Source organism: Salvelinus namaycush, chromosome 14, assembly GCF_016432855.1.
Source record: "Salvelinus namaycush isolate Seneca chromosome 14, SaNama_1.0, whole genome shotgun sequence".
Taxonomy (NCBI): domain Eukaryota; kingdom Metazoa; phylum Chordata; class Actinopteri; order Salmoniformes; family Salmonidae; genus Salvelinus; species Salvelinus namaycush.
In genome coordinates, this window is record NC_052320.1 from 8,784,727 (window position 1) to 8,809,895 (window position 25,169).

The window sequence follows — 25,169 nt, forward strand, 5'->3', positions numbered from 1 at the left end:
GCCCGGGTCTCCACTCACATGACGGAGCAGCGTGTTGGAAGGGAGCGAAAGCCCCCCCGCCCGGGTCTCCACTCACATGACGGAGCAGCGTGTTGGAAGGGAGCGAGAGCCCCCCCGCCCGGGTCTCCACTCACATGACGGAGCAGCGTGTTGGAAGGGAGCGAAAGCCCCCCCGCCCGGGTCTCCACTCACATGACGGAGCAGCGTGTTGGAAGGGAGCGAAAGCCCCCCCGCCCGGGTCTCCACTCACATGACGGAGCAGCCCTTGGTCTTCTCCTTCTTGAAGGAGCGGCTGGGGAGGTGGAGGAGCCTCTTTGAGAGGCGTCGAGTGGGGCTGGGCTTGGGGAGGGGCTGGAGCTTGTTGATGCAAGCCAGAGAGGCCGTACGGAAGACACTGTGGATACTCTTCTCTGAGGTGAACGCTGAACACTCCAGGTAGGCCTCAGTACCAAGCTGCTTGGCCATGGAGGAACCCTGGGGAGAAAGAGGAGAGCGGCTGAGAGCTTATTCTGTTCCACACAATAGATTTCACCATACATCTCTATCTGAACAGGTATGTGTGTGTGTGTGTGTGTGTGTGTGTGTGTGTGTGTGTGTGTGTGTGTGTGTGTGTGTGTGTGTGTGTGTGTGTGTGCGTGTGTGTGCGCGTGTGTGTGCGCGTGTGTGTGCGCGTGTCAAGGTTTCCGTTAGGAAAATGTGGCACCGGACATTTGACCGGCAACATTTTAATTTACCAGACATTTGAGAAATTGACCGGACCCATTTGCATTGGGTGCGTAACCTGATTAGGGCGTCCACCCACGGTGCTCAGAACGACAGAAATCACATTTAGATTACGGTAATTCATTCTTACAAATTCTAATGTGTGCTTTGAAGATGTTAGAATACCTATCCACGTGTAGTTTTCCTCAGACAACAAGACACATAACGAACAGCTAAATCACTAGCCTGTCAATCTACTATAGTAGAAAAGTTTAGGCTACCTATTCCAAACAGACTCTGGGATAGTTGTGGGACGATAGATCCCAAATTTATACAACCAGGCTACATACAAAAAAAACGTCTGATGCAACAGATTAGAAGGTTTAGCTTAAAATGTTGATAAACTATTATTTATTCACATTATAAAGCAGTAGGCTACGCTCAAATGTGCGTTCCATAATACAATTAGCAGGAAAACACCGTTGTGCCTCTACATATCTATTAAAACATTCAGTATATGTTTTCAAAATGCATACTCCCTCAAGCAATATCGCAAAGTGGTGTGTGATGCACTAATGAAACTCTCCCTTCTGTTGCTGTTTGATGCCGCATTCAAAACAACTGGGAACTTAGAAATATAAGATTTCTGTCTTCAGTGCGTTCAAGACAACTGGGAAAATAACGAGGTCTTAAAACTCGGGACTTTCCGACCTGAAGATCACTGACGCCATGATTTGACCTCGTATTTTTCAGAGTTTCCAGTCTTGGAAGCACCACAAGATTCAGCAGCAGCAGCGCTCGCGCTGTCTGACAGATTTTCCACTCAAAGACTCTGTATCTGCATGCTGTACATGTGTGATAAATAAGACAGCCTACATAACGAATATAGGCTACTGTACACACGCGCCAATTTAATTCCACAAAATTATGCACATCAACCTATAGACCGATAAGCATGACCAGTCAAATGTATTTCCATCGACTGGTATTTCCATCAATGAAGAGGCTAAAAAGCATCATTTGGCAATGTTTTTTTTCTTCTTCTCCCGGACAATTCGCCGGCAGCAATTTGTATCTGCTTTAAAAAAAAATAAAAGTGAACAAAAGCCGGCTATTACCGGCTAACGAAAACCCTGGCCTATGTGTGTCCTCTCAGTCTCACCTGCTCATGGGTGATGGGGACCTGTTTCTGATTGGACAGCTCCATCAGGGTGCAGACGTCTGTGCGCAGGTCGGTCTTACAGCCAATGAGAAGGATGCGTGTGCTGGGGCAGAAATCTAAGATCTCTGTCTTCCACTGGAGAGACAAAAGAGCAGATATTTACCCACATGATAATGAACAAGTCATGATTTGGGGTAGTTAACCAAATTACAAATGTAATTTCCCTCATGATTACCAAGATAAATAGTCTTACGGACCTGGTGAATCACATAGCTATAAACTAGAAAGCAACAATACGTTGCCTAGTCTCTGTTTTGAATAGCAAGTTTTGAAAAGCCCAATAAAAGCCAGATGATTTGAGCCTGGTAGCTGGATTGAAATAATCTCTGAGGATTTGCAGACAGTTAGGAATAGTGTTTAGAGAGAGAAAAGAGAGAGAAAAGATAGCGACAGAAAGATAAAGTGAGAGATGGGAGCCATTACCTTCTTGAGCCCACAGTCGAAGGTGTCTGGGCGGCTGATGTCAAAACAGAGGAGCACCGCGTCAGAGTCACTGTAACAGAGAGGCCTCACATTGTCATAGTAGGGAGAACCTAGAGGAGAGGACAGAGACTTGTTAACAGACGCCCACAACAACATTCAGATGCAGTAGAGGGAAGAACATACAGGAAAACAGAAATAGTTTGGTCTAACACCCTCACCAAATACTGTCCAAGGTAAATGATAGTAGACTGTTTTCTTTTAACTATATAATGCAGAAAAGATACATATCCAAGAAGAAACAACATTTAGTTGAGCGCAGTAGAGACAGAGACAGAGAGAGACAGAGAGAGAGAGAGAGAGACAGAGACAGAGAGACAGAGAGACAGAGAGAGACAGAGAGACAGAGAGACAGAGAGAGAGAGAGACAGAGAGAGAGAGGTCACGATCAGATGAGCTCCTGCATTTTTCAGCATTTTCTTTAAAAAAGATAGATTTAGAGTTAGATAAACTTGGATTTTTTGTCAGGAACACATACAGGATGCTACCCTCTACTACATAACCTTCACTTCAAATCAAAACTCAAAACCTACAACCTGATTTTGGACGGAATTACGGAATCACCTGAAAAGTTCACAACAACCAAGGATTTTAATTCTATACAGCAAATTCTCTGGAAAACAACAGAAACCTGAAAACACCACCCAACCTGGAACTGAGTGAGTAATGTTTAGTCTGAAACTATATTCTATTTCCAAAAGCCAAGAAGAAAAATACATGACATTACTTTATAAGGACTGAATGGTAACATAATTCTGCCAAGCTTGATACAACTTCAACTAGCACTTACGTGTCAAGTGAGAGGTGTCAAAGCCCATTAGCCCAACAATGGCAGGAGAGTCGAATAGTCTACCCCAACCAAATGGAGAGGCCTTAGAAGCTGCCTCCCGCTGTTCAGAGGTAATTAAAATACAGTACCCTGTGAGTGTAAAGAATGATAAGGCAAGAAAAGATCACAAAATGAAGCTCCTTATGGAAAATCAAGAGACACTTTTTGCTGACTATTACAAAAATGGGAACATCAGCAACCTTATCTTCCACACAAACCATCCCCTGGCATGGCACAGTGCTATATTAGCACACTACCCCTCTGTTAAGAGAGGGGGGGTTAACGAGGGGTGGAAACTCAGGATTCTTGACAACGAGGACGAGGAGTCAGCTAACATAAATCTTTATAAGTCTGGAACAGTAATGGTACAGGGCAACCCCAAACAGTTTCAGCTGGACTTTCACCTAATCAAAGATTTAGCCCAGCAGGAGAAGCTCTCCCTTGATAAAGATACCCCCACCCCAAGCGGGTCAGACCAGACCTCTTCATCATATAACCCCACAGACGAGCAACCCTCAGCAGACAGTCAACCTCCCAGCACAGAGTACTTCTCCCCCATTGAAATGAAGGATAAATTCACCCAGCTGGAGGTAAGGCAGGTGGAGCTGGAACAGCAGGTGATTACACTCCAGTCAGCACAGACCCAGACAACAGTCCAGCACAACAACACCCCTTTAACCAGACCCGGAGTGCTGGAGGTGGAGAGAGACATATCTGCACTCTGGACTGTGGTGAGACAACTTCAACAGGAGAAAGAGCAGAAGCAGGAGCAGGAGCAGAACAGAGCACTAGAGGAGAGGATCAGACTGCTGGAGGAGAGGGAGAGGGGGATGGAGGAGAGGATCAGACTGCTGGAGGAGAGGTGGAGGGGGATGGCATGTGACAGAGAACAACCCACTAGGGAGGTGGCCATGCCCACAGAGACGCCAGCAGAACAGCCCACCTCAGCACCCGACAAAAGTCTCAACACCACAGCAGAACAGTCCACACCAGACCCTGACCATAGAGTCGACATCACAGCAGAACAGTCCACACCAGACCCTGACCATAGAGTCGACATCACAGCAGAACAGTCCACACCAGACCCTGACCATAGAGTCGACATCACAGCAGAACAGTCCACACCAGACCCTGACCATAGAGTCAACACCACAGCAGAACAGTCCACACCAGACCCTGACCATAGAGTCAACATCACAGCAGAACAGTCCACACCAGACCCTGACCATAGAGTCAACACCACAGCAGAACAGTCCACACCAGACCCTGACCATAGAGTCAACACCACAGCAGAACAGTCCACACCAGACCCTGACCATAGAGTCAACACCACAGCAGAACAGACCACACCAGACCCTGACCATAGAGTCAACACCACAGCAGAACAGTCCACACCAGACCCTGACCATAGAGTCGACATCACAGCAGAACAGTCCACACCAGACCCTGACCATAGAGTCAACATCACAGCAGAACAGTCCACACCAGACCCTGACCATAGAGTCAACATCACAGCAGAACAGTCCACACCAGACCCTGACCATAGAGTCAACACCACAGCAGAACAGTCCACACCAGACCCTGACCATAGAGTCAACACCACAGCAGAACAGTCCACACCAGACCCTGACCATAGAGTCAACATCACAGCAGAACAGTCCACACCAGACCCTGACCATAGAGTCGACACCACAGCAGAACAGTCCACACCAGACCCTGACCATAGAGTCAACACCACAGCAGAACAGACCACACCAGACCCTGACCATAGAGTCAACACCACAGCAGAACAGTCCACACCAGACCCTGACCATAGAGTCAACACCACAGCAGAACAGTCCACACCAGACCCTGACCATAGAGTCGACATCACAGCAGAACAGTCCACACCAGACCCTGACCATAGAGTCGACATCACAGCAGAACAGTCCACACCAGACCCTGACCATAGAGTCGACACCACAGCAGAACAGTCCACACCAGACCCTGACCATAGAGTCAACACCACAGCAGAACAGTCCACACCAGACCCTGACCATAGAGTCGACATCACAGCAGAACAGTCCACACCAGACCCTGACCATAGAGTCGACATCACAGCAGAACAGTCCACACCAGACCCTGACCATAGAGTCAACATCACAGCAGAACAGTCCACACCAGACCCTGACCATAGAGTCGACATCACAGCAGAACAGTCCACACCAGACCCTGACCATAGAGTCAACATCACAGCAGAACAGACCACACCAGACCCTGACCATAGAGTCAACACCACAGCAGAACAGTCCACACCAGACCCTGACCATAGAGTCAACATCACAGCAGAACAGTCCACACCAGACCCTGACCATAGAGTCGACACCACAGCAGAACAGTCCACACCAGACCCTGACCATAGAGTCAACACCACAGCAGAACAGTCCACACCAGACCCTGACCATAGAGTCGACACCACAGCAGAACAGTCCACACCAGACCCTGACCATAGAGTCGACATCACAGCAGAACAGTCCACACCAGACCCTGACCATAGAGTCGACATCACAGCAGAACAGTCCACACCAGACCCTGACCATAGAGTCGACATCACAGCAGAACAGTCCACACCAGACCCTGACCATAGAGTCGACATCACAGCAGAACAGTCCACACCAGACCCTGACCATAGAGTCAACACCACAGCAGAACAGTCCACACCAGACCCTGACCATAGTCAACACCACAGCAGAACAGTCCACACCAGACCCTGACCATAGAGTCGACATCACAGCAGAACAGTCCACACCAGACCCTGACCATAGAGTCGACATCACAGCAGAACAGTCCACACCAGACCCTGACCATAGAGTCAACACCACAGCAGAACAGACCACACCAGACCCTGACCATAGAGTCAACACCACAGCAGAACAGTCCACACCAGACCCTGACCATAGAGTCAACATCACAGCAGAACAGTCCACACCAGACCCTGACCATAGAGTCGACATCACAGCAGAACAGTCCACACCAGACCCTGACCATAGAGTCAACATCACAGCAGAACAGTCCACACCAGACCCTGACCATAGAGTCGACATCACAGCAGAACAGTCCACACCAGACCCTGACCATAGAGTCAACATCACAGCAGAACAGTCCACACCAGACCCTGACCATAGAGTCAACACCACAGCAGAACAGTCCACACCAGACCCTGACCAGAGAGTCAACATCACAGCAGAACAGTCCACACCAGACCCTGACCATAGAGTCGACATCACAGCAGAACAGTCCACACCAGACCCTGACCATAGAGTCGACATCACAGCAGAACAGTCCACACCAGACCCTGACCATAGAGTCGACATCACAGCAGAACAGTCCACACCAGACCCTGACCATAGAGTCGACATCACAGCAGAACAGTCCACACCAGACCCTGACCATAGAGTCAACATCACAGCAGAACAGTCCACACCAGACCCTGACCATAGAGTCAACACCACAGCAGAACAGTCCACACCAGACCCTGACCATAGAGTCGACACCACAGCAGAACAGTCCACACCAGACCCTGACCATAGAGTCGACATCACAGCAGAACAGTCCACACCAGACCCTGACCATAGAGTCGACATCACAGCAGAACAGTCCACACCAGACCCTGACCATAGAGTCGACATCACAGCAGAACAGTCCACACCAGACCCTGACCATAGAGTCGACATCACAGCAGAACAGTCCACACCAGACCCTGACCATAGAGTCAACACCACAGCAGAACAGTCCACACCAGACCCTGACCATAGAGTCGACATCACAGCAGAACAGTCCACACCAGACCCTGACCATAGAGTCGACATCACAGCAGAACAGTCCACACCAGACCCTGACCATAGAGTCAACATCACAGCAGAACAGTCCACACCAGACCCTGACCATAGAGTCAACACCACAGCAGAACAGACAAAAGAAAAACCCCAAGCCCAGCAGCTCTCACTCCCTCTGAGCACCCCCCCCTGTCAGCCACACTGATAGCCCTCCTGACAACCCCCCCACACCCACTGAGGACAAACACAAGACACAGATTGTCCTCCTTATGGACTCAAATGGGAAATATATAGAAGAAAAAAAACTTTTTCCCAAACACAGTGTGTCTAAACTCTGGTGTCCAAACACCCAGCGCGCCCTAGACCTTCTGTCTGAGGACAAACTAGGCTCACCCAGCCACATAATAATACACACAGGCACAAACGACCTGAGAGCACAGCAGGAAAGGGTGGCCACAGCACTGAAGGGAGTGATTGAAAAAGCTTCTTCTACTTTCCCCAACGCACAAGTGGTTATCTCCACCCTGCTACCACGAAAAGACTTCCACCCTGCTACAATACAGCGGGTAAACGCAAGCATTTCCCGTGACTGTGCCTCAAAACCAAATGTCTTTCTGGCCCACCACTCCACCCTGGACCTGAACAGCCTCTATGACCAGGTCCACCTCTACAAGGCAGCAGTGCCCACCTTTGCCCGGACTCTAAAGGACATCGCTCTCAAACGCAGCCCCAACACTTCACACAGGAGCAACAGATCAATAGACACCCCACCCAGACCAGCGAGACACCCTCCAAGACCTTCAGGACCCCCCCCCTGGACCTACACATAGAGGACCCACGCCAAGAGGACTTACATCCAGACCACAGCACCCCCAGACACATCCAATCAACACCCCCCCACATCAACCATGCCAACACCCAATTTAGGCCCCCTCAGATCAGACCTATGCCACTCCTGCCCACCCCATGCACCCCACCCCCGCAAAGAGGGCATCAACATGGAAGTCACACATACGCCCAGGTAGTGAGCGGGCAAACAGGCCCAACCCCCACTCTTACACTCGCCCAAGCCAACGGCATGTACCAGATGCTCAGCAGGCTCTGCTCACACTTACTGGCCTGAGGCCAAACCACGACCAACAACATTGGACACTTTATGGAACAAAAAGCCTTCACTATATCATCCTGGAATATCCAAGGCCTGAGGTCATCTGCCTTTGGCCTAAAGAGCAGGAACCCGGACTTCACCAAAGAAATCGGTAATGCAGACATTGTCATCCTGCAAGAAACATGGTATAGAGGAGACGGACCCACTGGTTGCCCTCTAGGTTACAGAGAGCTGGTAGTCCCATCCACCAAACTACCAGGTGTGAAACAGGGAAGGGACTCAGGGGGAATGCTAATTTGGTATAGAGCAGACCTAACTCACTCCATTAAATTAATCAAAACAGGAACATTTTACATTTGGCTAGAAATTCAAAAGGAAATTATCTTAACAGAGAAAAATGTCCTCCTGTGTGCTACCTATATCCCCCCACTAGAATTCCCATACTTTAATGAAGACAGCTTCTCCATCCTGGAGGGGGAAATCAATCATTTCCAGGCCCAGGGACATGTATTAGTCTGTGGCGACCTAAATGCCAGAACTGGACACGAACCTGACACCCTCAGCACACAGGGGGACAAACACCTGCCTGCAGGTGACAGCATTCCCTCCCCCATATGCCCCCCTAGGCACAACTATGACAACATAACCAACAAAAACGGGTCACAACTCCTGCAGCTCTGTCGCACGCTGGGTATGTACATAGTCAATGGTAGGCTTCGAGGTGACTCCTATGGTAGGTACACCTATAGCTCATCTCTTGGCAGTAGCACTGTAGACTACCTTATCACTGACCTCAACCCAGAGTCTCTCAGAGCGTTCACAGTCAGCCCACTGACACCCCTATCAGATCACAGCAAAATTACAGTCTACTTGAACAGAGCAATACTCAATCATGAGGCATCAAAGCCAAAGGAACTGAGTAACATTAAGAAATGCTATAGATGGAAGGAATGCAGTTTGGAAACCTACCAAAAAACAATTAGGCAACAGCAAATCCAATCCTTTTTAGACAACTTCCTGGGTAAAACGTTCCACTGCAATAGTGAAGGTGTAAACTTGGCAGTAGAAAATCTTAACAGTATATTTGACCTCTCAGCTTCCCTATCAAATCTAAAAATCTCAAATAGAAAACCAAAGAAAATGAACAACAATGACAAATGGTTTGATGAAGAATGCAAAAATCTAAGAAATAAATTGAGAAACCTGTCCAACCAAAAACATAGAGACCCGGAAAACCTGAGTCTACGCCTTCACTATGGTGAATCACTAAAACAATACAGAAATACACTACGGAAAAAGAAGGAACAGCATGTCAGAAATCAGCTCAATGTAATTGAAGAATCCATAGACTCTAACCAATTCTGGGAAAATTGGAAAACACTAAACAAACAACAACACGAAGAATTATCTATCCAAAATGGAGATGTATGGGTAAACCACTTCTCCAATCTTTTTGGCTCTATAACAAAGAATAAAGAGCAAAAACATATACATGATCAAATACAAATCCTAGAATCAACTATTAAAGACTACCAGAACCCACTGGATTCTCCAATTACCTTGAATGAGTTACAGGACAAAATAAAAACCCTCCAACCCAAAAAGGCCTGTGGTGTTGATGGTATCCTTAATGAAATGATCAAATATACAGACAACAAATTCCAATTGGCTATACTAAAACTCTTTAACATCGTCCTTAGCTCTGGCATCTTCCCCAATATTTGGAACCAAGGACTGATCACCCCAATCCACAAAAGTGGAGACAAATTTGACCCCAATAACTACCGTGGAATATGCGTCAACAGTAACCTTGGTAAAATACTCTGCATTATCATTAACAGCAGACTCGTACATTTCCTCAATGAACACAATGTACTGAGCAAATGTCAAATTGGCTTTTTACCAAATTACCGTACAACAGACCATGTATTCACCCTACACACCCTAATTGACAACCAAACAAACCAAAACAAAGGCAAAGTCTTCTCATGCTTTGTTGATTTCAAAAAAGCCTTCGACTCAATTTGGCATGAGGGTCTGCTATACAAATTGATGGAAAGTGGTGTTGGGGGTAAAACATACGACATTATAAAATCCATGTACACAAACAACAAGTGTGCGGTTAAAATTGGCAAAAAACACACACATTTCTTCACACAGGGTCGTGGGGTGAGACAGGGATGCAGCTTAAGCCCCACCCTCTTCAACATATATATCAACGAATTGGCGCGGGCACTAGAACAGTCTGCAGCACCCGGCCTCACCCTACTAGAATCCGAAGTCAAATGTCTACTGTTTGCTGATGATCTGGTGCTTCTGTCACCAACCAAGGAGGGCCTACAGCAGCACCTAGATCTTCTGCACAGATTCTGTCAGACCTGGGCCCTGACAGTAAATCTCAGTAAGACCAAAATAATGGTGTTCCAAAAAAGGTCCAGTCGCCAGGACCACAAATTCCATCTAGACACCGTTGCCCTAGAGCACACAAAAAACTATACATACCTCGGCCTAAACATCAGCACCACAGGTAAATTCCACAAAGCTGTGAACGATCTGAGAGACAAGGCAAGAAGGGCATTCTATGCCATCAAAAGGAACATAAATTTCAACATACCAATTAGGATCTGGCTAAAAATACTTGAATCAGTCATAGAGCCCATTGCCCTTTATGGTTGTGAGGTCTGGGGTCCGCTCACCAACCAAGATTTCACAAAATGGGGCAAACACCAAATTGAGACTCTGCATGCAGAATTCTGCAAAAATATCCTACGTGTACAACGTAGAACACCAAATAATGCATGCAGAGCAGAATTAGGCCGATACCCACTAATTATCAAAATCCAGAAAAGAGCCGTTAAATTCTACAACCACCTAAAAGGAAGCGATTCCCAAACCTTCCATAACAAAGCCATCACCTACAGAGAGATGAACCTGGAGAAGAGTCCCCTAAGCAAGCTGGTCCTGGGGCTCTGTTCACAAACACAAACACACCCCACAGAGCCCCAGGACAACAGCACAATTAGACCCAACCAAATCATGAGAAAACAAAAAGATAATTACTTGACACATTGGAAAGAATTAACAAAAAAACAGAGCAAACTAGAATGCTATTTGGCCCTAAACAGAGAGTACACAGTGGCAGAATACCTGACCACTGTGACTGACCCAAACTTAAGGAAAGCTTTGACTATGTACAGACTCAGTGAGCATAGCCTTGCTATTGAGAGAGGCCGCCGTAGGCAGACATGGCTCTCAAGAGAAGACAGGCTATGTGCACACTGCCCACAAAATGAGGTGGAAACTGAGCTGCACTTCCTAACCTCCTGCCCAATGTATGACCATATTAGAGACACATATTTCCCTCAGATTACACAGATCCACAAAGAATTCGAAAACAAATCCAATTTTGATAAACTCCCATATCTACTGGGTGAAATTCCACATTGTGCCATCACAGCAGCAAGATTTGTGACCTGTTGCCACAAGAAAAGGGCAACCAGTGATGAACAAACACCATTGTAAATACAACCCATATTTATGCTTATTTATTTTAACTTGTGTGCTTTAACCATTTGTACATTGTTACAACACTGTATATATATAATATGACATTTGTAATGTCTTTATTGTTTTGAAACTTCTGTATGTGTAATGTTTACTGTTAATTTGTATTGTTTGTTTCACTTTTGTGTATTGTCTACCTCACTTGCTTTGGCAATGTTAACACATGTTTCCCATGCCAATAAAGCCCCTTGAATTGAATTGAATTGAATTGAATTGAGACAGAGAGAGAGAGAGACAGAGAGAGAGAGAGAGAGAGAGAGAGAGAGAGAGAGAGAGAGAGAGAGAGAGAGAGAGAGAGAGAGAGAGAGAGAGAGAGAGAGAATGGAACATAAAAATTAGACATACCAATTAGGATCTGGCTAAAAATACTTGAATCACTTATAGAACCCATTGCCCTTTATGGTTGTGAGGTCTGGGGTCCGCTCACCAACCAATAATTCACAAAATGGGACAAACACCAAATTGAGACTCTGCATGCAGAATTCTGAAAAATATCCTCCGTATACAACATAAAACACCAAATAATGGTTGCAGAGTAGAATTATGCCGATACCCGCTAATTATCAAAATCCAGAAAAGAGCCATTAAATTCTACAACCACCTAAAAGGAAGCGATTCCCAAACCTTCCATAACAAAGCCATCACCTACAGAGAGATGAACCTGGAGAAGAGTCCCCTAAGCAAGCTGGTCCTGGGGCTCTGTTCACAAACACAAACACACCCCACAGAGCCCCAGGACAACAACACAATTAGACACAACCAAATCATGAGAAAACAAAAAGATAATTACTTGACACATTTGAAAGAATTAACAAAAAAACTGATGAAACTAGAATGCTATTTGGCTCTAAACAGAGAGTACACAGTGGCAGAATACCTGACCACTGTGACTGACCCAAACTTAAGGAAAGCTTTGACTATGTACAGACTCAGTGAGCATAGCCTTGCTATTGAGAGAGGCCGCCGTAGGCAAACCTGGCTCTCAAGAGAAGACAGGCTATGTGCACACTGCCCACAAAATGAGGTGGAAACTGAGCTGCACTTCCTAACCTCCTGTCAGGTTGTGTGCTACTGATGTAGAAGTCAGGTGCAGGAGAGCAGAGAGTTGTGATCAGGCCCACACTTTATTTGGCAGAAGCAAACAACAGACGGACGTAACCGCGTCAAACAAACCTCCAGCCAAAGGCAAAAGTGAAAAGCACAACAAAGTCACAACGATGCAAAATGTTTAACAATAAACATACTACGGGTTGAGCATGGTACCTGGAGAAAAACCAGCCTGGCGCGTCACACAAAACACGTAACAAAAACGATTCCACACAAAGACATGGGGGGAACAGAGGGAATATATATGTAGTGTGATTAGGGAATGTAAACCAGGTGTGCGGGGAAACAAGACAAAACACATGGAACAATGAAAAGTGGAGCGGCAATGGCTAGAAGGCCGGTGACGTCGACCGCCGAACGAACAAGGAGAGGAGCCGACTTCGGCAGAAGTCGTGACACCTCCTGACAAATGTATGACCATATTAGAGACACGTATTTCCCAATGATTAAACAGATCCACAAAGAATTTGAAAACAAACCAGATTTTGATCAACTCCCATATCTACTGGGTGAAATACCAGTGTGCCATCACAGCAGCAAGATTTGTGACCTGTTGCCACAAGAAAAGGGCAACCAGTGAAGAACAAACACCATTGTAAATACAACCCATATTTATGTTTATTTATTTTCCCTTTTGTACTTTAACCATTTGCACATTGTTACAACACTGTATATATACATGGAACTTCTGTGAGTGTAATGTTCACTGCTCATTTTTGTTGTTTATTTCACTTCTGTATATTATCTACTTCACTTGCTTGGCAATGTTAATATATGTTTCCCATGCCTATAAAGCCCCTTGAATTGAATTGAGTGAGATAGAGAGAGACAGACAGAGACAAGGAGACATATAGGGAGAGACAGAAAAAGAGGACAGAGACCAGGGGTAATCTCTGAGGGGTATCACTTCTCATGCTGAGCTGTACTTTGCTGTCCCTTTCCCCTCTCTTTTTTCTCTCCTCTCCTATCCTCCTCATCTGCTCTCCTCTCCTCCTCCTCTCATCCTCCTCTCCTCCCTATGCTCCTCCTCTCCTCTCCTATCCTCCTCATCTCCTCTCCTCCTCCTCTCCTCCCTATCCTCCTCCTCTCTTATCCTCCTCATCTCCTCTCCTATCCTCCTCTCCTCCCTATCCTCCTCTCCTCTCCCATCCTCCTCCTCTCCTCCCTATCCTCCTCATCTCCTCCCCATCCTCCTATCGTCTCCTCCCCTCCTCTCCTCTCCTCCCTTATCCACCTCGCCTCTCCTCCCCATCCTTCTCTCCTCCCATCTCCTCTCATCTCCTCTCCTCCTTTATCCTTCTCTCCTCTCCCCTATTGGTGTTTCAGAGTGGGAAAAGATGACAATCAAGACACTAAATCCACATTGATATTTCTATCACTGGATTAAACAAGTGGAACAGAACAGTGAGGCTGGCTGGGAGCAGCAGAGCAGGCAGACGCTCCCACTCATGTACTCGGAATCCTTAAGCAACTACCCCCCTCCCCCCCCCCCCCCCTCTCGCCCCCTCTACACACCCCCTAGTCTTCCCTCCACTCAGCACAGCGTAATACCTCCAGTCCCTCTGCCGTTACCACAGCAACAGCCTTGGAATCCTCCATTTGCATCAGGCGTTCCTCCCACTCCTCCTTAAAGGCTGGCCGCAACTGCCAATCATCTTACACACTGCTGTCCACCCACCTGCCCAGCTATCGCTCTACACAATTCTCTGTTAAAACAATGTTGGGGCACACACACATGCATGGAAACGCATGCTATCACGTATGCAGGTACACACAGTCACACATGCACTCACACAGCGGCACGCACACAGTCACACAGCCACACACACAAACAAACACGTCTTGGTTACTTGAGTCTCTCGCTCTTGTTTATTGATTATATGTGTTATATTTGGCATCAGCGGAAGGTGATTCTTATCTCTTCATCTAATGAGAAATGAGAGGCTTAGATGGATAACTCTGATTAAAAAGGACTTCCGGCCTCCCGGGTGGCGCAGTGGTCTAGGGCACTGCATCGCAGCGTTAGCTGCGCCACCAGAGACTCTGGGTTCGCGCCCAGGCTCTGTCGCAGCCGGCCGCGACCGGGAGGTCCGTGGGGCGACGCACAATTGGCTTAGCGTCGTCCGGGTTAGGGAGGGTTTGGCCGGTAGGGATATCCTTGTCTCATCGCGCACCAGCGACTCCTGTGGCGGGCCGGGCGCAGTGCGCGCTAACCAAGGGAGCCGGGTGCACGGTGTTTCCTCCGACAGTTGGTGCGGCTGGCTTCCGGGTTGGAGGCGCGCTGTGTTAAGAAGCAGTGCGGCTAGGTTGGGTTGTGTTTCGGAGGAAGCATGGCTTTCGACCTTCGTCTCTCCCGAGCCCGTACGGGAGTTGTAGCGATGAGACAAGATAGTAATTACTAGCAATTGGATACCACGAAAATTGGGAGAAAAGGGGGTAAAATTAAAAAAAATAAAAAATTAAAAAGGACTTCCAATGGGTATCTAATGGATATAATATATCTATCTTTCCCCTTACGGTTATGTACACCATATACACTGGAACACATTCCTAATATTGAGTTGCACCCCCTTTTGCCCTCAGTACAGCCTCAATTCATCAGGGCATGGACTCTACAAGGTGTTGAAAGCATTCCACAGGGATGCTGGCCCATGTTGACTCCAATGCTTCCCACAGTTGTGTCAAGTTGGCTGGATGTCCTTTGGGTGATGGACCATTATTGATACACACGGGAAACTGTTGAGTGTGAAAAACCCAGCAGCGTTGCAGTTCTTGACACAAACCGGTGCTCCTGGCACCTACTACCATACCCCGTTCAAAGGCACATACATATTTTGTCTTGCCAATTTACCCTCTGAATGACACACATACATACAAAATCCTTCCTCAACCTGTCTCCCCCCTTCATCTACACCAGGTATTCCCAAACTGGTGTGCGCCATGCCGTCGGGGGTACGCCAAATAAAATAAAAAATTCCACATTTTTAAACAGTCCATTTATATTTTCCAACGGGACTATATAAACTCAGCAACAAAAAAAAACGTCCTCTCACTGTCAACTGCGTTTATTTTCTGCAAACTTAACATGTGTAAATATTTGTATGAACATAACAAGATTCAACAACTGAGACATAAACTGAACAAGTTCCACAGACATGTGACTAACAGAAATGGAATAATGTGTCCCTGAACAAAGGGGGGTCAACATCAAAAGTAACAGTCAGTATCTGGTGTGGCCACCAGCTGCATTAAGTACTGCAGTGCATCTCCTCCTCATGAACTGCACCAGATTTGCCAGTTCTTGCTGTGCTCTTCCACCAAGGCCCCTGCAAGTTCCCGGACATTTCTGGGGGGAATGGCCCTAGCCCTCACCCTCCGATCCAACAGGTCCCAGACGCACAGAATGAGCAGTATGGCTGGTGGCATTGTCATGTTGGAGGGTCATGTCAGGATGAGCCTGCAGGAAGGGTACCACATGAGGGAGGAGGATGTCTTCCCTGTAACGCACAGCATTGAGATTGCCTGCAATGACAACAAGCTCAGTCCGATGATGCTGTGACACACCACCCCAGACCATGACGGACCCTCCACCTCCAAATCGATCCCGCTCCAGAGTACAGGCCTCGGTGTAACGCTCATTCCTACGACAATAAACTCGAACATCGACCATCACCCCTGATGAGACAAAACCGTGACTCGTCAATGAAGAGCACTTTTTGCCAGTCTTGTCTAGTCCAGCGACGGTGGGTTTGTGCCCATAGGCGACGTTGTTGCTGGTGATGTCTGGTGAGGACCTGCCTTACAACAGGCCTACAAGCCCTCAGTCCAGCCTCTCTCAGCCTATTGCGGACAGTCTGAGCACTGATGGAGGGATTGTGCGTTCCTGGTGTAACTCTGGCAGTTGTTGCCATCCTGTACCTGTCCCGCAGCTGTGATGTTCGGATGTACCAATCCTGTGCAGGTGTTGCTACACGTGATCTGCCACTGCGAGGATGATCAGCTGTCTGTCCTGTCTCCCTGTAGCGCTGTCTTAGGCATCTCACAGTATGGACATTGCAATTTATTACCCTGGCCACATCTGCAGTCCTTATGTCTCCTTTCAGCATGCCTAAGGCACATTTGCGCAGATGAGCAGGGACCCTAGGCATCTTTCTTTTGGTGTTTTTGATAGTCAGTAGAAAGGCCTCTTTAGTGTCCTAAGTTTTCATAACTGTGACCTCATTGTCTACCGTCTGTAAGCTGTTAGTGTCTTAACGACCGTTCCACAGGTGCATGTTCATTAATTGTTTATGATTCATTGAACAAGCATGGGAAACAGTGGTTAAACCCTTTACAATGAAGATCTGTGAAGTTATTTGGATTTTTACGAATTATCTTTGAAAGACAGGGTCCTGAAAAGGGGTTTATTTGGGTGAGTTTTTTTCCCTCGCCTGAGTATCCTCGTTTCACTGCCAAAAATAAAATTAAACCATCTAGGGTTCAGCGAAATAACAACACAATGTCAAATACGGGTAGCCTAGACAAATAATTAACATCCAATCACATTAATCGTTACTCTCTCGCGGGAATTCCACTAACGGTCCGTATGTAGCCAAACGTAGCTGCTGCTCATTCCGTTTGCTCGAAAATGGATAAATGGTTAAAAAAAGTAAGGCCCGCGTCCATAGAGACGCATACCAGCTCTACTGGTAGTACTGCTACTACCAGCAGTACTACACCTGCACCTGTCGACGACACAAGTTGTTCTGCTTCCACAAGCACATCCAATGCTAGCATTAGTACTTCTACATTTGTTGTTAGCCCAGCAGGCATGGACACTGCCAGTTGTGAATCTGATGCAGCGGAGGAGCTACTGCCCCCTTACCCAGGAAAGCACCGAACAACAGACAGGGACGTTGGACCATGGAAGAGGCGCAAACATGATGAGAACTACAATGATTTGGGGTTCACTTACATTATTTTGGGAGTAGCGCCTTTCCTCAGACACAGTGTGTTATATGTGCAAAAGTACTATCTCACAACTCAATGAAACCTTCACTCTTGCGCAGACATTTAGAAACAAAACATGCCAATCTGAAAAATAAGCCACAGGAGTTTTTTGAGCAAGAATTAAGATGACTTTCGAGTAGTAAGACATGTATAAAAGCAACAGATACCACTAATAAGAAGGGGCTAGAAGCATCTATTTGGTGAGCTACCGAGTGGCTAGGACAGGCAAACTGTCCTAGCCACTGTTTCCCCATACTATTGTGGAAGACTTCATTCTTCCTGCTGCCGCGGATATGGCTGGGACAATGCTGGGGGAAAAGGCCCAAAAAAATATACAGACAATGTCTTCATCAAACAACACTGTTTCACGACGCATCAGTGAATTGGCAGAAGATGTTTTGAAACAATTACTGCTTCGCATACAAGCCAGTGAATTCTATGCATTACAGCTGGATGAGTCAACAGACGTGGCAGGCCTGGCACAGCTCCTGGTATATGTCCGTTACATTTATGGGGGGTCAATTAAGGAAGACATCCTTTTCTGCAAACCACTGGAAACCAGGACAACAGGAGAGGATATTTTTAAAGTACTGGACAGCTTTGTGACATCAAATGGACTTTGGTGGTCAAGATGTGTTGATATTTATACTGATGGCGCAAAAGCAATGACAGGGAGACATAGTGGAGTGGTAACGCGCGTGCAAGCAGTTTCTCCCGACGCCACTTGGGTACACTGCAGCATCAACCGAGAGGCTCTTGCTGCCAAGGGAATGCCTGACAGCTTTAAAGACGTTTTGGACACTACAGTGAAAATGGTTAACTTTGTTAAAGCAAGGCCCCTGAACTCTCGTGTATTTTCTGCACTATACAATGATATGGGCAGCGACCATGTAACACTTTTACAACATTTAGAAGTGTGCTGGTTATCAAGGGGCAAAGTATTGACTCTTTTTTTTTAATCGAGAGACGAGCTTAAAGTTTTCTTTACTGAGCATAATTTTCACTTGTCTGACCGCTTGCATGATGACGAGTTTCTCACACGACTGACCTATCTGGGTGATGTTTTTTCTCACTTGAATGATCTGAATCTAGAATTACAGGGACTCTCCGCAACTATATTCAATGTGCGGGACAAAATTGAGGCTATGATTAAGAAGTTGGAGCTCTTCTCTGTCTGCATTAACAAGGACAACACACAGGTCTTTCCATCATTGTATGAGTTTTTGTGTGCAAATGAACTCAATCTTACAGACAATGTCAAATGTGATATAGCGAAGTACCTGAGAGAGTTTGGTGCGCAATTACACAGGTACTTTCCCGAAATGGATGACACAAATAACTGGATTCTTTCATGCCCTGCCTCCAGTCCACTTACCGATATCTGAACAAGAGAGCCTCATCAAAATTGCAACAAGCGGTTCTGTAAAAATGTAATTTAATCAGAAGCCACTGCCAGATTTCTGGATTGGGCTGCGCTCAGTATCCTGCCTTGGCAAATCGCACTGATGCCCTTTACAACCACATACCTATGTGAGAGGGCATTCTCAGCACTCACTAGCATGAAAACTAAATACAGGCACAGACTGTGTGTGGAAAATGATTTAAGACTGAGACTCTCTCCAATACAACCCAACATTGCAGAGTTATGTGCATCCTTTCAAGCACACCCTTCTCATTTATCTGTGGTGAGTTATTCACCATTTTCGATGAACAAATAAGGTTTTATATGTAAGATGGCTAAATAAAGAGCAAAAGTATTGATTATTATTATTATTTGTCCCTGGTCCTATAAGAGCTCTTTGTCACTTCCCTCGAGTCGGGTTGTGACAAACTCACACTCATTCTTATGTTTAATAAATGTATCGTATGTGTGTGGCAGACTTACAATGATAGCAAAAACAACATTTGAGAGTGTGCTGACCCTGGTGCTAGAGGGGAATGTTTGAAGGAGTACGGGACTATAAAAAGTTTGGGAACCACTGATCTACACTGACTGAAGTGGATTTAACAAGTGGCATCAATAAGGGATCAAAGCTTTCGCCTGGTCAGTCTATGTCATGGAAAGAGCAGGTGTTCTTCATGTTTTGTACACTCAGTGTATACCACACTAGCCGACAATGTCACCATTCATTAAATATGACATAACCAAGCTAATTTATTTACAATGTAATGTACAGAACAACACAGGAAAAAGTTACTGCACCACCACCTACAAAAAGAAAACAAAGAACATGGGTGTGTGTGCATATTGATCTGTCCAGAAATAGCTAATGATTCTCCACATTATCAGTGTCAAATTGAATTAACCAGCTGCCGTGAAACGTGTGTGGAATAACGAGAAGCTGTGGAAAAAAATATCATAGTAGTTTGATGTTCTGAACGTCAACAGAGAAATGACTGTACAGGAACATTAGGACTAGCTTGTTGTGTCAGGACGCTGTGGAAGAAATATCAGAGTAGTTTGATGTTCTGAACGTCAACAGAGAAATGACTGCACAGGAACATTAGGACTAGCTTGTTGTGTCAGGACGCACGTCTGTCTGGATCTATGCCTTAAGAAAAGACAGCTTTCATCCTAAAGGTGTATTGTTAGTTCACTCCTGGCCAATGAGTGATGGAGAGAGCATGTAGTCTGAGCTACCTGTCCTGAACAATATCCAACAGTTTCAATAATTATCTAGTGGACCTGGATCATCTACAGCAGTGGTTCTCAAACTTTTTATAGTTCCGTACCCCTTCAAACATTCGACCTCCAGCGCACTCTCAAATTGTGTTTTTTCCCATCATTGTAAGCCTGCCACACACACACACTATACAATAAATGTATTAAACATAAGAATGTGTCACGCCCTGATCTGTTTCACCTGTCCTTGTGCTTGTCTCCACCCCACTCCAGGTGTCGCCCATCTTCCCCACTTATCCCCTGGGTATTTATACCTGTGGTTTCTGTCTGTCTGTGCCAGTTCGTCTTGTTTGTTCAAGTCAACCAGCATTTTTCTCAGCTCCTACTTTTCCCCAGTCTCTCTTTTTCTCGTCCTCCTAGTTTTGACCCTTGTCTATCCTGACTCTGAGCCTGCCTGCGTCCTGTACCTTTGCCCCTACTCTGGTTTACCGACCTCTGCCTGACCTGACCCTGGGCCTGCCTGCTGTCCTGTACCTTGGTCCCACTACTCTGGATTATCGACCCGTCTGCCTTGACCTGTCGTTTGCCTGCCCCTGTTGTTGCAATTAACATTGTTACTTCAACACAATCTGCACTTACCTGAAACCTGATAGAATGAGTGTGAGTTTGTCACAACCCGGCTCGTGGGAAGTGACAAAGAGCTCTTATAGGAACAGGGCACAAATAACAATAATCAATCATTTTGCTCTTTACTTAGCCATCTTACATATAAAACGTTATTTGTTCATAAAAAATTGTGAATAACTCACCACAGGTTAATGAGAAGGCTGTGCTTGAAAGTATGCACATAACTCTGCAATGTTGGGTTGTATTGGAGAGAGTCTCAGTCTTAAATCATTTTCCACACACAGTCTGTGCCTGTATTTAGTCATGCTAGTGAGGGCCGAGAATGCCCTCTCACATAGGTACACTACCGGTCAAAAGTTTTAGAACACCTACTCATTCAAGGGTTTTTCTTTATTTTTTTAATATTTTCTACATTGTAGAATAATAGGGAAGACATCAAAACTATGAAATAACACATATGGAATCATGTAGTAACCAAAAAAGTGTTAAACAAATCAAAATATATTTTATATTTGAGATCCTTCAAATAGCCACCCTTTGCCTTGATGACAGCTTTGCACACTCTTGGCATTCTCTCAACCAGCTTCATGAGGTAGTCACCTGGAACGCATTTCAACTAACAGGTGTGCCTTCTTAAAAGTGAATTTGTGGAAATTCTTTCCTTAATGCGTTTGAGCCATTCAGTTGTGTTGTGACAAGGTGGGGTTGGTATACAGAAGATAGCCCTCTTTGGTAAAAGACCAAGTCCAAATTATGGCAAGAACAGCTCAAATAAGCAAAGAGAAACGACAGTCCATCATTACTTTAAGACATGAAGGTCAGTCAATCCGGAAAATTTCAAGAACTTTTAAAATTTCTTCAAGTACAGTCGCAAATGATGAAACTGGCTCTCATGAGGACCGCCACAGGAATGGGAGACTCAGAGTTACCTCTGCAGCAGAGGATATGTTCATTAGAGTTACCTACCTCAGAAATTGCTCAGAGTTCAAGTAACAGACGCATCTCAACATCAACTGTTCAGAGGAGACTGTGTGAATCAGGTCTTCATGGTCGAATTGCTGCAAAGAAACCACTACTAAAGGACACCAATAATAAGAAGAGACTTGCTTGGGCCAAGAAACACGAGCAATGGACATTAGACCTGTGGAAATGTGTTCTTTGTTCTGGAGTCCAAATTGAAGATTTTTGGTTCCAACCACCGTGTCTTTGTGAGACGCGGTGTGGGTGAAACGGATGATCTCCGCATGTGTGGTTCCCACCGTAAAGCATGGAGGAGGAGATGTGATGGTGTGGGGGTGCTTTGCTGGTGACAATGTCTGTGATGTATTTAGTTTTCAAGGCACACTTAACCAGCATGGCTACCACAGCATTCTGCAGCAATATGCTATCCCATCTGGTTTGGGCTTAGTGGGACTATCATTTGTTTTTCAACAGGACAATGACCCAACACATCTCCAGGCTGTGTAAGGGCTATTTTACCAAGAAGGAGAGTGATGGAGTGCTGCATCAGATGACCTGGCCTCCACAATCACCCGACCTCAACCAAATTGAGATGGTTTGGGATGAGTCGGACCGCAGAGTGAAGGAAAACAAGTGCTTAGCATATGTGGGAACTCCTTCAAGACTGTTGGAAAAGCATTCCAGGTGAAGCTGGTTGAGAGAATGTCAAGAGTGTGCAAACCTGCCATCAAGGCAAATGGTGGCTGTTTGAAGAATCTCAAATATAAAATATATTTTGATTTGTTTAACACTTTTTTGGTTACTACATAATTCCATATGTGTTATTTCATAGTTTTGATGTCTTCACTATTATTCTACAATGTAGAAAATATTTAAAAAATAAAGAAAAACCCTTGAATGAGTAGGTGTTCTAAAACTTTTGACCAGTACTGTATATTCTGTTCTCAAACGTGAAACTGGAAGGAGGGCCCCTCAACAAGGTCTTACTTAGGGCTCTAAAAAGCTTGGTATAATGTAGGTCACCGTGGCCAGTTCATATAGATCCATGATTCTCAAAATATTTAATGTACCACCAAGTTCGTTTTGCTCTGCCTGGAGTACCCCTGAACTAGTGATAGAGGATATAGGTTGATGATATAGGATGAGAGGATGTAGTTACCTGACGTGTCCCACAGACTGAGCTCCACGCGCTGCTCCTCTAGTTCCAGACACGCTGTGTAGTTCTCAAACACCGTGGGCACGTAAGTCTGGAGGAATGACATAGCAGTCTGTTAATATCCTCCCTGCTATAAGTGATGGACATTATTTTCACAATTCAGATCTACATTAAAATGAAATACAGTCATCTAATATGAAAATAGTAAACATTTGAGTGTAAACGAATTAGTAGGCTAACCCAATAAAAATGAATGGAGAAAATGGTGCATGATTATATCTGCCTTTTTCAATGTGGTGATGAAACCCATTTCAATGTGGTGATGAAACCCATTTCAAAGTGGTGATGAAACCCATTTCAATGTGGTGATGAAACCCATTTCAATGTGGTGATGAAACCCATTTCAATGTGGTGATGAATCCCATTTCAATGTGGTGATGAAACCCATTTCAAAGTGGTGATGAAACCCATTTCAAAGTGGTGATGAAACCCATTTCAAAGTGGTGATGAAACCCATTTCAAAGTGGTGATGAAACCCATTTCAAAGTGGTGATGAAACCCATTTTAATGTGGTGATGAAACCCATTTCAAAGTGGTGATGAAACCCATTTCAATGTGGTGATGAAACCCATTTCAAAGTGGTGATGAAACCCATTTCAATGTGGTGATGAAACCCATTTCAAAGTGGTGATGAAACCCATTTCAATGTGGTGATGAAACCCATTTCAATGTGGTGATGAAACCCATTTCAATGTGGTGATGAATCCCATTTCAATGTGGTGATGAAACCCATTTCAAAGTGGTGATGAAACCCATTTCAAAGTGGTGATGAAACCCATTTCAAAGTGGTGATGAAACCCATTTCAAAGTGGTGATGAAACCCATTTCAATGTGGTGATGAAACCCATTTCAATGTGGTGATGAAACCCATTTCAATGTGGTGATGAAACCCATTTTAATGTGGTGATGAAACCCATTTCAATGTGGTGATGAAACCCATTTCAAAGTGGTGATGAAACCCATTTCAATGTGGTGATGAAACCCATTTCAATGTGGTGATGATCAGAAGCCTACAGTAGAACATGTGATATAATCCAATGTGAAAACTGTGAATTATTGGACATGCGCATCATGTAGTAGATACAGGCATCCTGGCCCGAAGCGGATGATGCTCTATCAGAAATTAATCCATCGTCAATTCATTCCCAACTTTTAAAAGAGCCGTTTATGAGGCTGATCAAATCCTCAGAAACATGTGCTCAATCAATATGGAAGCTTTGCAGAACATGTATAATGTGTATCTTAAAATGATAGTATTGCAACAGGAGAACAAATATTCGCATACCTCTGGATAACAATCCTTCGCGAGGACTTGCAACATCGCAGTTTTTCCGCATTGAACATCTCCAACAAGAACCAGTTTACATCTCACCACCAACGGCTGTGGATTTCTCCTTTCCTTCATATTTGTAACAGTCAAGAACACACGTCTTTATTAAAGAAAAAGGCTAAAAACGCGAAATCCAAAAGAAAAACGTCCTTGTTAGCGGTAGAGCACCGTAGCCTATTCTGAAGTGTGGTCTAGTCCTAGAAGGATGCTTGCATTTGATGTAGTCAACACTGTGGCTCTTTATAGCGCGCGCCAACAGCCAATGGGCGCGCGGTTTTCCTGATTTTCATGTATTTATTTCACAGCCCCAGAGTTCTATTGTCCCTGGCCGCTGAAATTAAATGGGTTATTTTGCCTTATGCCAGGTAGTTAAAGAAATACAATTTTAAACCGAAATAATCCACATAAAAGTATTATTACTTGGTTTATGTACAAGACAGTTTTTCTCTAGGGCTTAAAGTCAAGATGGCAATACATGTGCTGGAGAGATCCAAGTCCAACACAAATCTGAAAGAAAAAACACAAACTTTGTAACCATAAACCTCACTATTTCCAATGGCAGTTGTTTTAGCCTACATGTTCATTTGCATTTCATTA

At 45.3% G+C, this 25,169-nt stretch overlaps 1 protein-coding gene across 1 annotated transcript; it reads right to left on the reverse strand.

Moving 5' to 3' along the window:
* Positions 1 to 246: 246 nt before the first annotated feature.
* On the reverse strand, positions 247 to 24,647 carry LOC120058812 (rho-related GTP-binding protein Rho6-like). The gene is made up of 5 exons (XM_039007545.1): positions 24,528 to 24,647; positions 23,186 to 23,273; positions 2,348 to 2,457; positions 1,865 to 1,999; positions 247 to 474 (listed from the first exon to the last, which is right to left on the reverse strand). Exons 1-5 carry the CDS (start codon positions 24,645 to 24,647, stop codon positions 247 to 249), a joined length of 681 nt encoding a protein of 226 aa, XP_038863473.1.
* Between the last annotated feature and the right edge of the window lie 522 nt (positions 24,648 to 25,169).